The 12,647-nt window shown below is 35.0% G+C and overlaps 1 protein-coding gene across 11 annotated transcripts in view; it reads right to left on the bottom strand.

Moving 5' to 3' along the window:
* The window catches only part of Invs (inversin), a 209,990-nt gene that overhangs the window by 128,567 nt on the left and 68,776 nt on the right, over positions 1 to 12,647 (bottom strand). For all 11 annotated transcript variants that reach the window (XR_011704134.1, XR_011704135.1, XR_011704137.1 and 8 more), the window contains 2 exons: positions 5,507 to 5,680; positions 383 to 550 (listed from right to left, as the gene is read on the bottom strand). Coding sequence is in view for 7 of the 11 variants with exons in the window: in XM_071600774.1 (XP_071456875.1) it covers positions 383 to 550; positions 5,507 to 5,680 (342 nt within the window). In the remaining 4 variants the exon portion in view is untranslated. The remainder of the gene's footprint in view (positions 1 to 382; positions 551 to 5,506; positions 5,681 to 12,647) is intronic.

Raw genomic sequence — 12,647 nt, 5'->3', positions numbered from 1 at the left:
TTCTTTATAGTACACATGCATTTCTATGATACTTGCTTATATCTACTTATTATTTAATTTAAAATATAAAACAAAATAAGGGAATGGTAAATATAAATTCGGGAAAGTAGTTGATGGGGGTCAGGAGTGAGAACAGCGTCAGAGGACTGAATGTATTTGGAAATTGGAACTCAGGAAAACTCTGCTCTTAAACAATGGTATTGAAATGCTCTATGTCTTGGGGGATAAGTCCACATGTTTGTTGTGTTCTTTTGCTTCATGATTTTTTTGTATAATATGTATAAACATATATATGCTTTTGTACACATTAGATATTTCATAGGAGATTTTTTTTTTTTTTCCGAAAATGGCCATTCGGGTCCAGTAGCATTTTTCTACTCACCAGAATGCATCTCACAGTATGAACAGCACTTGGGTCTTTATGGTTGGCTGCCCAGTGGAGAGGGATCTTGCCTTCAACATCAGGAATCCCAATGTTGGAATCATGCTTGATAAGCAGCTTCACATGTTCAGGGTTGTTGTAGTAGGCACTCCAATGCAGAGCTGTTTGCTGAAAGAGTGAGAGGATCTCAAAAGAACTATATATTAGGAAGGAATAGGCCCAAGCTATTATTGTGTAATAAGCATGGGTGTAAGAGTTCTATAATTTTACACCACACAGTCATCATGACATCTCTGGGAGCTAAGTACTCTTTAATTTGCATGTGATTGATACAAAAAGAGTACAAAGAAGATGAGTAGTTTACTCAGGAACATAAAGGTAGTATGTGGCTAAACTGAGATTTTAACCCAGGTGGTCTGATTATAGAGTCCAACCTCTTAATGGTAACAGTCATTTAGTTTATCAAATACAACTAATGCTAAGAAAGATAAAAACTGCCCAATAATTATGAATAATTATCAATGAAGTAAATATTAAGCTTGATACATTGTATATTTGGTTGTAACCAAGTACCTTAGAATTTGATAGACTGATTTTAATTTTAATATCTATCGAAAAAGAAGATAGGGGCTGGGGTTGTGCCTCAGCGGTAGAGTGCTTACCTAGCATGTGCCAGGTGCTGGGTTCGATCCTCAGCACCATATAAAAATAAATAAATAAAATAAAGGTATTGTATCCAACTACAACTAAAAAATATTTTTTAAAAAGAAGATATATCTATAGAAAGTTCATAGATCTAGAATCCATTCTTTATATCAAAAGATAAATTTAAATTTATAATTTTATAGGATAACTGTTAGACCTAGTTACTGAAGAAAAGATACATTTTGAAAGTATATCAACACTTGCTTTATTTCAAATAAAATGATCATCCTCAACTTGTTGAAACTGCTTAAAAATCATTTCTAAATACCCATCCACATACCTCTGAACAGACATAAGACTGTTTTTGCTATTAGGAGAATTACTAAGGAAAAACATAGGAACTGTTTATATGTACATTATCCCTGACAGCATAATCATCAGTCCAATCAAGAATTAGATAATTTAATGAGCATGAACCAAGCTCATCTGTCACATTAAAATCTGACACATATATTCAAAGTGTACCTACAGGCATTTAAGATAAAGTCAATTTAATTTGTTAGTTTTGTTTAATAACAACTGTGGAACACAGTAAAATCACAACTATAATAGCAATTATTAATCATCCTTTGTTTTCCTATGTCATGTTTATTCTGATTATATTTATTGAAATATGTCTGTTCAGCCTAATAGTAAAAAGTTTGAACTTATTTTTCTACATGTTTGTTTTTTGTTTTTTAGTAATTCTTTGATTACTGTATTAAAATATACATAATAGAAAATTCACCACTTTAACTGTTTTTAAGTGGACAGTTCAGTGGCATTAAGTACATTCAGATCACTGTGCAACCATCAATACTCTACACCTCCAGAAATTTTTTATCTTCCCAAACTGAAACTCTGTACCCATTTAACAATAACTATCCAGTCTTAACTTCCCCCAGCTCCTGGCAACTATCAGTCTACTTTCTGTCTGAATAAATTTGGTTATCCTAGGTACTTCTTAAGTAGAATCAAACAGTATTTATCCATTCGTGTTTGACTTATTTCACTTAGTATGTTTCTTCACAGTTTATTTATGTTGTAGCATATTTCATAATTTCATTCCTTTCTAGGGTTGAATAATATTCTATTGTATATACAGATAGCTACTACATTTTAATCATCCAGTTATCCATCAATGGGCATTTGGGTAAGTCCCAAATGTTTTCATCTTTTGGCTATTGTGAATAACGCTGCTATTGAACACGAATGCACAAATGTCTGTTTGAGTTCCTAATTTCAATTCTTCGAGTATTTATCCAAAACTGGAACTGCCAGATCATATGGTAATTTTATGTTTAATTTCTGAGGAATTGCCATGCTGTTTTGTATAGTAGCTGCAGCATTTTACACTTCTTCCAGTAAGGCATTAGCATTCAAATTCCTCCACATCCTTCCCACACTGGTTATTTTCTGTTTTTGTGATAATAGTCACACTAACAGTTGTAAAGTGTTAGCTCACTGGTTTTGATTTGCATTTTCTTAATGATCGTGCATCATTTCAGCCATTTGTGTATCTTCTTTGGAGAAATGTCTATTCAAGTTCTTTGTCCTTCTTAATTAGACTTTTGTTGTTCATTTTTAATGCATGTTATAAAATAATTGATCTGTGACATTAAAAATTAAAAAAAAAACACAAAACACCTGATCCTTTACTACAGATGGTCTTTGAAGAATCACTCTTTAGGCTCTGGTCTTGTTGTTGTCTCTGTGACTTGCTGTAATGTGCAGCTCTGTTTCATCTGTCTGACTACATAAACTCCCTTTTCTGTCCAAAAACAGAATATAGAGATACTGGAAGACAGCAGGAAATGCCTAGAATACATTGAGGAAGATATTATAAAGCTTAAAGACATGGGAGGTTTAAGTGATTAATGGTTCTTTGTAGATGAATTGAACTGTTTTTTTTCTAGTGAAATATTACCACTGTAGATACCATGAGTTAGGAACAATATTAATATATATTTACTATAAAGTAAAAGTTGACCTCAGAACTCTGGTGACTACTAAACAAAACTTGAAAACTATATAAACACTATGAGAGCAAAAAGATTATTAAATATGAAACTAGTGGAGTTAATCTTAAGAGGTCGTGTGTGTGTGTGTGTGTATGTGTGTGTGTGGGTGTTTGTGTGTGTGGTACTGGGGACTGAATCCAGGGGAGCTCTACCACTGAGCTATATCTCCAGGCCTTTCTTTTAAAAAGAATTATTTTGAGTCAGGGTCTCACTAAGTTCCTGAGGCTGGCCTTGAACTTATGATCATCTACTCAGTCTCCCAAGCAGCTGGGATTACAGGCTTGTCCTGCTGTGCCTGGCTGTAAGAGTTTTAATTACATGGGAGCACTGGAGTTAATAAGACTCTATGACTAAGTACCTGATGGAAAGAAAGAAGATTATTGTTCATGCTTAACTAATGACCACATTTTTACCTCGGGTAAAGAACGTTCAGAACATCAATCAAAAAGATGACCATTATGTACAATATTTAAGAATTTAGTAACAGAGAACATAATAAATCCTAGCAATAAATGCTAGATCAGATATTAGAACTTAAAATTAAATTAATAGTTATGTAACAGTGAGCGTTTATTGAGAGTATACTATGCACTAAGCATTGAACAGTTTGTATGTATTATCTCATTTTATTTAATAATTTTTTAATTAAATTATTTATTTGTTCTAATTTGTTATATATGATGACATAATGTAATTCGTTGCATATTACACATACAGAGCACAATTTTTCAAGTCTCTGGTTATACACAAAGTATTTTCACACCATTCCTGTCTTCATACATGTGCTTAGGGTAATGATGTCTAACTCATTCCATTGTCTTTCCTACCCCCATGCCCCCTCCTTTTCCCTCCCTTCCCTTTGCCCTATCTAAAGTTCCTCCATTCCTCTCATGCTCCCCCCAATTGCCATGATGAATCAGCATCCTCATATCAAAGAAAACATTCGGCCTTTGGTTTTTGGGGACTGGCTTCACTTAGCACTATATTCTCCTACTCTATCCATTTACCTGCAAATGCCATGATTTTATTCTCTTTTGTTGCTGAGTAATATTCCATTGTGTCTATATACAAGTGTTTCCCTATCCATTCATCTACTGAAGGGTGTCTGGGTTGGTTCCACAATTTAACTATTGTGAATTGTGTTGCTATAAACATTGATGTGGCTATGTCTCTGTAGTATACTGTTTTTAAGTCCTTTGGGTATAAACCAAGGAGTGGGATAGCTGGGTCAAATGGTGGTACCATTCCAAGGAATCTCCATACTGCTTTCCAGATTGGCTGCACCAATTTACAGTCTCACTAGCAATGTATGAGTGTGCCTTTTACCCCACATCCTCACCAACACTTATTGTTGTTTATATTCTTGATAGCTGTCATTCTGACTGGAGAGAGATGAAATCTTAGAGTAGTTTTGATTTGTATTTCTCTAATTGCTAGAGATGTTGAACATTTTTTCACATATTTGTTGACTGACTGTATATTATCTTCTGAGAAGTGTCTGTTCAGTTCCTTCGCCCATTTATTGATTGGGTTATTTGGTTTTTTGGTGTTAAGGTTTTTGAGTGCTTTATATATCCTAGAGATTAGTGCTCTATCTAATGTGCTTGTGGTAAAGATTTGCTCTCATTCTGTAGGCTCTCTATTCATCTCACTGATTGTTTCCTTTGCTGAGAAGCAGTTCTCTGGTTTAATTCCTAGTGCTTGATCCACTTTGAGGTCAACCATCTTTTTCTTTTCTTTTCTTTCTTTCTTTTTTTTTTTTTTTAGTTGGAGATGGACAGCATGCCTTATTTTGTTTCATTTTTGCATGGTGTTAAGGATCAAACTCAGTGCCTTACACATGTTAGGCAAATACTACTCTCCCACTGAGCTACAGCCCCAGCCCTTATTTTCAACAATCTGAATACCCCTTTTCACATATGAGAAAATTGAGACATATAGGAATTAAGCATTCCCTAAGGACACAGAACAAGTAAGTGGTGGCTTCTGGATTGAAATCCAAGGAATCTGATGCCAAAGCCCAGGCCATTAGACCACTATGCCTTGGGACATTTCTCTGGGTACCATGAGCCTAACTACTACATTAATTATCATGACACTCTGTCAATATTGGGTTTTGGAGTTAAACAGGCTTGGATTTGAATTCTAGTTCTATCACTTGGGTCTTTGTGCAAAATTTTAATCTTTCTGAGCTTGAGTGTCCCCATCTATAAAAAGGAGATGATAATACCTACATGGTAGTGAAGAGGCTAAAATAACAGAACTTAAGTGAAATACTTTCCTGGAATGGATGGAGATATGGAGTTCTTCTACTGTAGGTATGGGTGGTAATTTAGGCTTTATTTCTTGAAGTTTTATTTCATAAAAGGAAACATTTGCTTTCTCTTCTCATTTGTCTTAGACTTTGCCAGTCTATTACCTTGTTTTTATCCTGTGTATCTACTTCCCCTGGTGCCATAAACTTTAGCAGAAGTGCCAAACACTTAGGGCTCTTGTGCCGGGTGGTCAAGTGCAAAGGCGTCATTTCTTCTAAATCCTTTTGCATCCAGTTTGCTCTGCGTGTAAGTAAGAGTTTCATGAAACGATAATTTCCCTAAATAAAACAAAAAGAAACAATATGAAGAAATTTACTTTGGAGCCATTTTTAAAATTTTTAAATGTTTTGAGTATTTTAATCATTGCCCTAGAGCAAAATATTCAGAGAACTTAATAAAAGGAAAAATACTTATGATACTACTAAACTAAGATAGCAATTGTTTTATTTTTTTCAACAAGTAAAGCAGCCTATTCAAAGTTCATATCCCAGATTCAAATGGGCACCTAAATTCCAACCCTAAAGTCATTGTAGTCCATCCACTTAGAGGTAATATTTTCTGTATCAATTAAATCTTCTAATCTTGTAGAATAAACCCATCTAGAGAAAGAAACTTAGGTACAAGGGCTCGAACAATATAATATTGGGGATCCAGGACAACCATTATACAGTAAGCCTGTATAATGTGGGAGCTTTGAGACAAAATAAAACTCTCTAAAAATAGTTCTATACAGTTCTTTCCTGAGATCTAATTCCTTTCTTCCAATTCTGACTGGGAGGCTTCTATATGTTTCAAGGTCAACATGACTAAAAAGTACTACATTGATCAAGTTTTCAGCCTACTTCATGCTTATTTGTCTCTCCCTACACAAAGCATAGTGGAAGGCAGGGTTATCTGTTTTATCTTCTCGGACCTTAACCTTTATGGAGGTGGGGTCTTTGAGTATAATGATGCAAGATACCTCTTAATCAAACAGACAACCCAGGGTGAAGGATGTGAGGCTCTAAGGTAAAGGGGACTAGCTAGGGTAATAGAGGTGCAGAAGGATGAAGGAGACTGACTTACTTGCCCACAGGGGTTAACCCATGGTTTGGGACAGAGACAAGGAGAGATAAGACCCAGATTAGAAGGAAGACTATGTTAGAGGAGCACAGCTGGAATGGACGGAAGAACAAACTGACTCAGCTTAATGATTTCACCTCAGAGAGACTTTCCTTGACAACCCTAAGTAGAACTTACTTTCTTATTCTTTATCCTACTACCTTTCCATTTCCTTCATGGTATTTTATTCAGTTTGTAGTTACATATATATTCACTTCCTTTCACAAACTCCCTCACAAACTATAAGTTTCACAAAGGCAGAAGCTGTTTCAATGACCTCTGTGCTCAGCAGAGTTCTTGGCACAAAACAGGTGCTTAATAAATATAAGTAAATTACATGAAAGACTAGTAGGCGAGAATGAAGATATGAAATATCTTTCAGAGGTTTTTGTTTTCATTTTAAAATTCTTATTTATAGTGCTGTATTAGATCACAGAGTTAAGAACCTTAATTCTCAAATAACTGGTATCTGGTTATTGTTACTTTTTAATATTTCACTTATTTGAACTTTGTTAATAGTGTAATGATTAATGGACTTCTCATTTTATTCTATCAGTTCTTGAGAAGGAAAGTGCTAGAATTTCCTCAAGAGGGCACCCTGCTCTAAATTTCTTCACATCTTTGAAAAAAAGAAAAAGTGCCGAGGAAAAACAAATCTATATGACACTTCATACCAAAAAATAAGATTTGACCTTTCTGAGCATAACATTTCAAACATTACAGAATAATTCATCATGACCTTTTAAAGATATGCAATCAGACAATCATTTTGATTGTGAAATTAGAGGAAATGGAAGGAGAGGAAGGAAATTGGCATATGTATGTCAGGGTGGGGTGACTACTGAGTAGAGACACAGTACTTGGCATATTTACATTTTACATTATGTTGGGGATTCTACCTTCACAAACATGGCACATACCAGCAATATTTACTCATTCATTCATTCAACAAGCATTAATTGAGTCTTGTTATGAAGCAGGAAATAGTATGTTTGCATCCACTTTACTTAATAGAAAGCTCTTTGACATAGTCTCATCTTTGCTCCTCTCTGAAGAATCATGGAAAATGTTTATGATATATAAGGTATCCTTCTGTATCTATCTCTGATTCTTCATCTGTAGAACAGGGATAATTATGGTACCGAAGTTATGATGTATGTGAAATGAGATAGATAATATCTGAAAAGTACTCAGTGTACAAAGCAAATGCTCAGCAAATGTCTGTTAGTATGACTATAAATAGTTTTCTAGTGTGAAGGAGGCCACAGAATATAGATGGCCTAGTGGAACCAAGAATGGCCCATGATAGAGGGCAGTAGATAGATTTAATTGTGTTCACAGTTTAGTAGTGATTAAGGAGAGAAACAAGGTGAGGAATAGGTATAATAGTTGGAATGATAAAAATACTGGTTTTTCTTTTTATTTTTTTCACCTTACATTGAGAAAGATGTATCTTCCCTACCTACAGATACTGATAATACAGGACCAAGGACAGAGACACCTATCAGGTATCACCTATGATAGCTGCCCCTAGAAACAGTGAAATTCACTTGGCTCAAGGTCGACCTCTTTACTCTGACAAGTAAGTATTTATTAAAACTTATCATATGCAAATTCAATATCTGGGGCAGAAAGGGCAGGGAAATTTGAAAGCCAAAATCAGGAGAAAGACTGGGGCTTAGCTCAATGGTACAGCATCTTGCCTAGTACGCATGAAGCCATGGTCTTCCAAGATGACTATATCCAGCAGGTTTCTGACAACCTCTACATTGGGTTGGGTTTGATTCCTAACACCAAAAATAATCAAAAGCAAAAGCCAAACAAAACAAAACAACAAAACTTCCCAAAGCCAGAAGGATATTTCTAGTGTCAGCAGGAAAGGAAGACAATAGCTTGAGGTAGCAAGTTAATCTGTAGACCTTAGAAGGTTGTTTGACTCTGGGGACCCATGTTATAGGCTATTTTGCTTCTCATAAAGCCCTCTCAATACATAAACAAGCAAGATGTCTCAATATTTCCTCAGTATTGTTTGAAATGAATACTTCTTCAGTTTTTAGGATTAATCTTACTTCGGGGAGGATTTGGAAGTTAATCATTTGGTACCACCTCTTAGGGCCACACAGAAACTGATTCTCAGGTGAGAACTGCTTGCTTTGGGATCTGCTTTTACAATTTTTGATTTGGTAAGAAATAGTATAAGAGTGAAGAAGATAATAGATCAAAGAGAGAGAATGTGTATGTATGTACTCGTGTGTACATGCATGTGTGTGTATGTGTGTGCGTCTATTTTTTGTTATTGTTAGTATGTGTGGTTGGTACTAGGAATTGAATCCAGGGCCTCACATACTAAGCTATATCCCTAACTCTTTTCTAAAAAAATTATTTTGAGATAGGATCTCATTAAGTTGCCCAGGCTGGCCTTAAACTTGTGATCCTCCTATTTTATCTTCTTAGTAGCTGGGATCACAGGCATGTGCCACTTTGCCCAGCTCAAAAGAGTACATATTCTTAAGGAAATATGGCAAATAGACAGAAATAAAAAAATCTGACATTACAGAAAGGTCTTGACTTAGTCACTGTAAGGACATTACTGTGATACAATCAGGTACAGTATGCCTCTAAAATGTGAAAATATCACCAAACACCTATGAAACAGTAAATAAAATTGTGTGTGTGTATTTCATCAGGTAATCATAATTCTCATCTTCATCTTTCTGTAATTATTAACACCAAGAACTTCTTTTATCTATCATATGAATGATTTTGACACTTGGATTGTATCCAAATGTATGAAAAGGGGCATAATCTCTGAAAGGGTGAAAGAGAATGAAAAAGTTCTCTGACCTGGAGAATAGCACTTGAAGTAAATCCGAGAAACAAATCAGCCCCAAATGCCAATTTGAACTTTATATGAATATCTAGTTCTCTTAGGACAGACTCCTTTTCAAGAAAAAAAAACCATATAACTATTTAATCTTAATGACAATGATCTTAATGACAAGGAGATTTTGAGCAAACAATTTTGGAATTTTGCTTTTTCATTTTTAAGAAATAAAATTTAACAGTTATGGTTAATGCTCCCTTTGTGTCCCCAATTATATTCTCTCCTTCTTCACAGTCTATGATCCTGAATAGGGCATTTATCATCCCAATGAATTTTGTATTTCATATATATGTCTATATGCATGTATACGTATATATATATGTATGAATATGTATATGAATGAATGTGTATACATGTTTTTTACATATGCATAAAATCTCCAAAACTACCTGGAGTTGTTTTATATGTTCTCTATCTTTATAAATATGGTTCTGAATAAATCACTGTTCATCTTTTAATCAAAGCAGTATATTTAGCATAGTTCTCATTTTTTGCCATTACAAACAGTACTATAATGAATTTTCTTGTATATATATCCTGGTAAATTTCTGAAAGTGTTGTGCTCTGTAAAATATCTACTCCAATTTGCATTCTCATCACTAACATATGAGAATCCCTGTTTGTCCATATCCTTGTCACACCTTGTTTTGTCAGACTTGTTAACTTTTGCCAGTCTAATTGGAATACAGTTGTGCTGTATTATAAATTTAATTTGCATTTCCTAATTGAGGGGGAATGTTTGGATGGCTATTTCTTTCTTCTGCTGTGAATAACCTTTTTGTACTATTTACTGATTTTGGAACTTGGCTATTTATCTTTTTCTTACTGGAATTCTTTATACCTTCTGGATACTAACTCTTGGTCTTGCAAATGTCATCTCTCTTTGTGCAACTAATCTAATCTAATCAACTCATCTTTTAGCTTTTCTTCAGCTCTTCCATTAGAAATAAGTTCATAATCTGAATGATGAAATTAGTAGCTTTTTTAGCATTAGATTTCTTCATATATTTTAGAATCTTTGCTTTAAGTGGATTTTAAATTTGTTTTTCTTTCCTTTTTCTCTTTCTTTACCCTTCTATTTGTTTATACTTGGCTCCCTGTCTATTATAAGAATTTGGTCTTAGAAAGACTTTTGCAAGCCCTATCTGCAGTGATACCAGGGATACTGTAGTTATTGTCATTCATCCGGTAGATAGCTTCCCAGTCCTGCAACTTGGGCTTTGTCCTGTTCCTGCCACTTCTCTATACAGATTCCTCTAAGGCTATAGACTCACATTGAGGAAAAGAATATCCAAAACTTATAAATATCTTCTTTTGCTTTAGCAAAAATACAACTGCTTTTCCATTATTCAGTTGAAGGGATTATCTTCTGGGCCAGATATATATGAAATTATATTCTTCAATAAGGCTATTTCTGGTAAGTTCTTTTATCACTAACTTCTAAACAGTTGGCAGCTGATCTTCAAAACATTCTGAACCTCTACATTTCCTTCCCAAATGACTACCATATTTTTTATATCTTGCTACTAAGAGCCTTTGCTATTTGTCTCATCTTCAGATGAAACAATTACTTTAACAAATTCCAATGCTTAAACCTTGGCTGACATGGTCTCTAGCAGCCCTTTTCTCACTGAAATACCAAAGGGGCCAGATGTTTTACCAAAAACAATACTGTTTTTCCATTAATTTCTTTGCATTCTTGTTCTATATTCCCAGTGCTTACATTTACCCTCATTGTACTTAGGGAGTAAACTATTTTTCACTTACATACAAATGTGCACTATATTTTAGTTCATTTATAGGTCTGTATATAATTTTGTCCTGGAAATATTATAACTATATTGATAATAGCACATACAAATGTAAAGAAGGCATTCTGTCATATTTTATTCTAAACACTAACCATATTATATGCCCAAAATACATTATTTAAAATTGAAATGGAAATAATAGAAACATGATTTGTCATTAATTCTAATGATATCTATATAATTATATATTTATAAACTTTCAAGACATTTGCCATATTAATTTTTAAAAAGATTACTATCCCTAGGAAGTATATAGGTCACAATTATCAGTAAAACGTTTCTGTAATAGTTGCAGACACAAATCAGTTTTGGAAGTACCACACAGTGTTGGAAGAAGAAATGTGTCATGAGCTTTGAGTATTTCTGAATGTACTTACTGGGCATGTCTTGACTCTATACTGGGGCTGTTTCTCAGAGTTGAGTTTGCAAGAGTGATCTTGAGGAATGAAGTAATATTACCCACAAAAAGCAGGCTTGCTTAGTACTCACTAAAAGCTGGAGATTCCCTAAATTCAGCATTCTTCAGATATCATGCAAACCCATTATGTTCTATGTCCAAGTCCTCTGTATTGCCCCCATTGTACTTGGGGACAAGGGAAATGGATGCCAACATGCAGGTACTCATGCTACTTGCTATGCCACTGGTAATAAAGCTTTGTGTCTTGTGTAGCTAACTTGTTACCTTGTAAGGTAAAATTAAATCCCAGAACTGACAAGACAGTAAAATGGATGAAATGTGGACAGTTTCCTTGAAGAATAAGGAAAGAGTGTTGTAGTCCCATCCTCAGGTTCAGGGATGGGAAGACTCCTTGAGATCATGCCCAAGGGTGGACAAGGTTGGTGGTGTGAGAGACTCCACTACCCTATCTGTGAGTGAGTCTGAATGGTAAGTGGCAGGATTAAAATAAGCTGCCCAAATAGGGCTTTGATCTTTACTCGCCTTCCTTGGGGAAGGCAGAGGAAGGGACGTTAGCATGATGTTGGGGCAACAAGCTAAAAGGCAATGTGGTTGTGGTTGTTAAGTCAAGGAATCTTCAAAGTAGAAATAGTGACAGCAACAAGGATCTTGCCATTTGAAATAGAACTTTAGGTAGAGTGAGAACACTGGACGTTCATTTGGTTTAGTGCAACTAGTCAAAAGTGAAAGTGAGTGCAAAGCCTTGATAGCACAGAGCCTACTGTGCTGTGTAACTGATCCCTGCTACAGCCTGACTTGTTTGGCACTGAGGACTAAACACTTGGCATAGAGGTGGCCAGTCTTTGAAGCAAAGCTGTTGGCTTACTGGTGACCTGAATGCCTCAGCCTGGTTTACTGATAGGATGGTTAAGTTAAGAACCTGATGATGTCCATTGGGAGGCAGTAATTACCCAATCTCAATGATAACTTTCAAATATTGATTGGGGTAAGGGCCAGTTAGCTCCATGGGCTGGAGTGAAAGTCATTACCCT

The sequence above is a fragment of the Marmota flaviventris genome, chromosome 13 (genome assembly GCF_047511675.1).
Source record: "Marmota flaviventris isolate mMarFla1 chromosome 13, mMarFla1.hap1, whole genome shotgun sequence".
NCBI lineage: Eukaryota > Metazoa > Chordata > Mammalia > Rodentia > Sciuridae > Marmota > Marmota flaviventris.
This window is presented reverse-complemented; position numbering and strand designations above follow the sequence as displayed.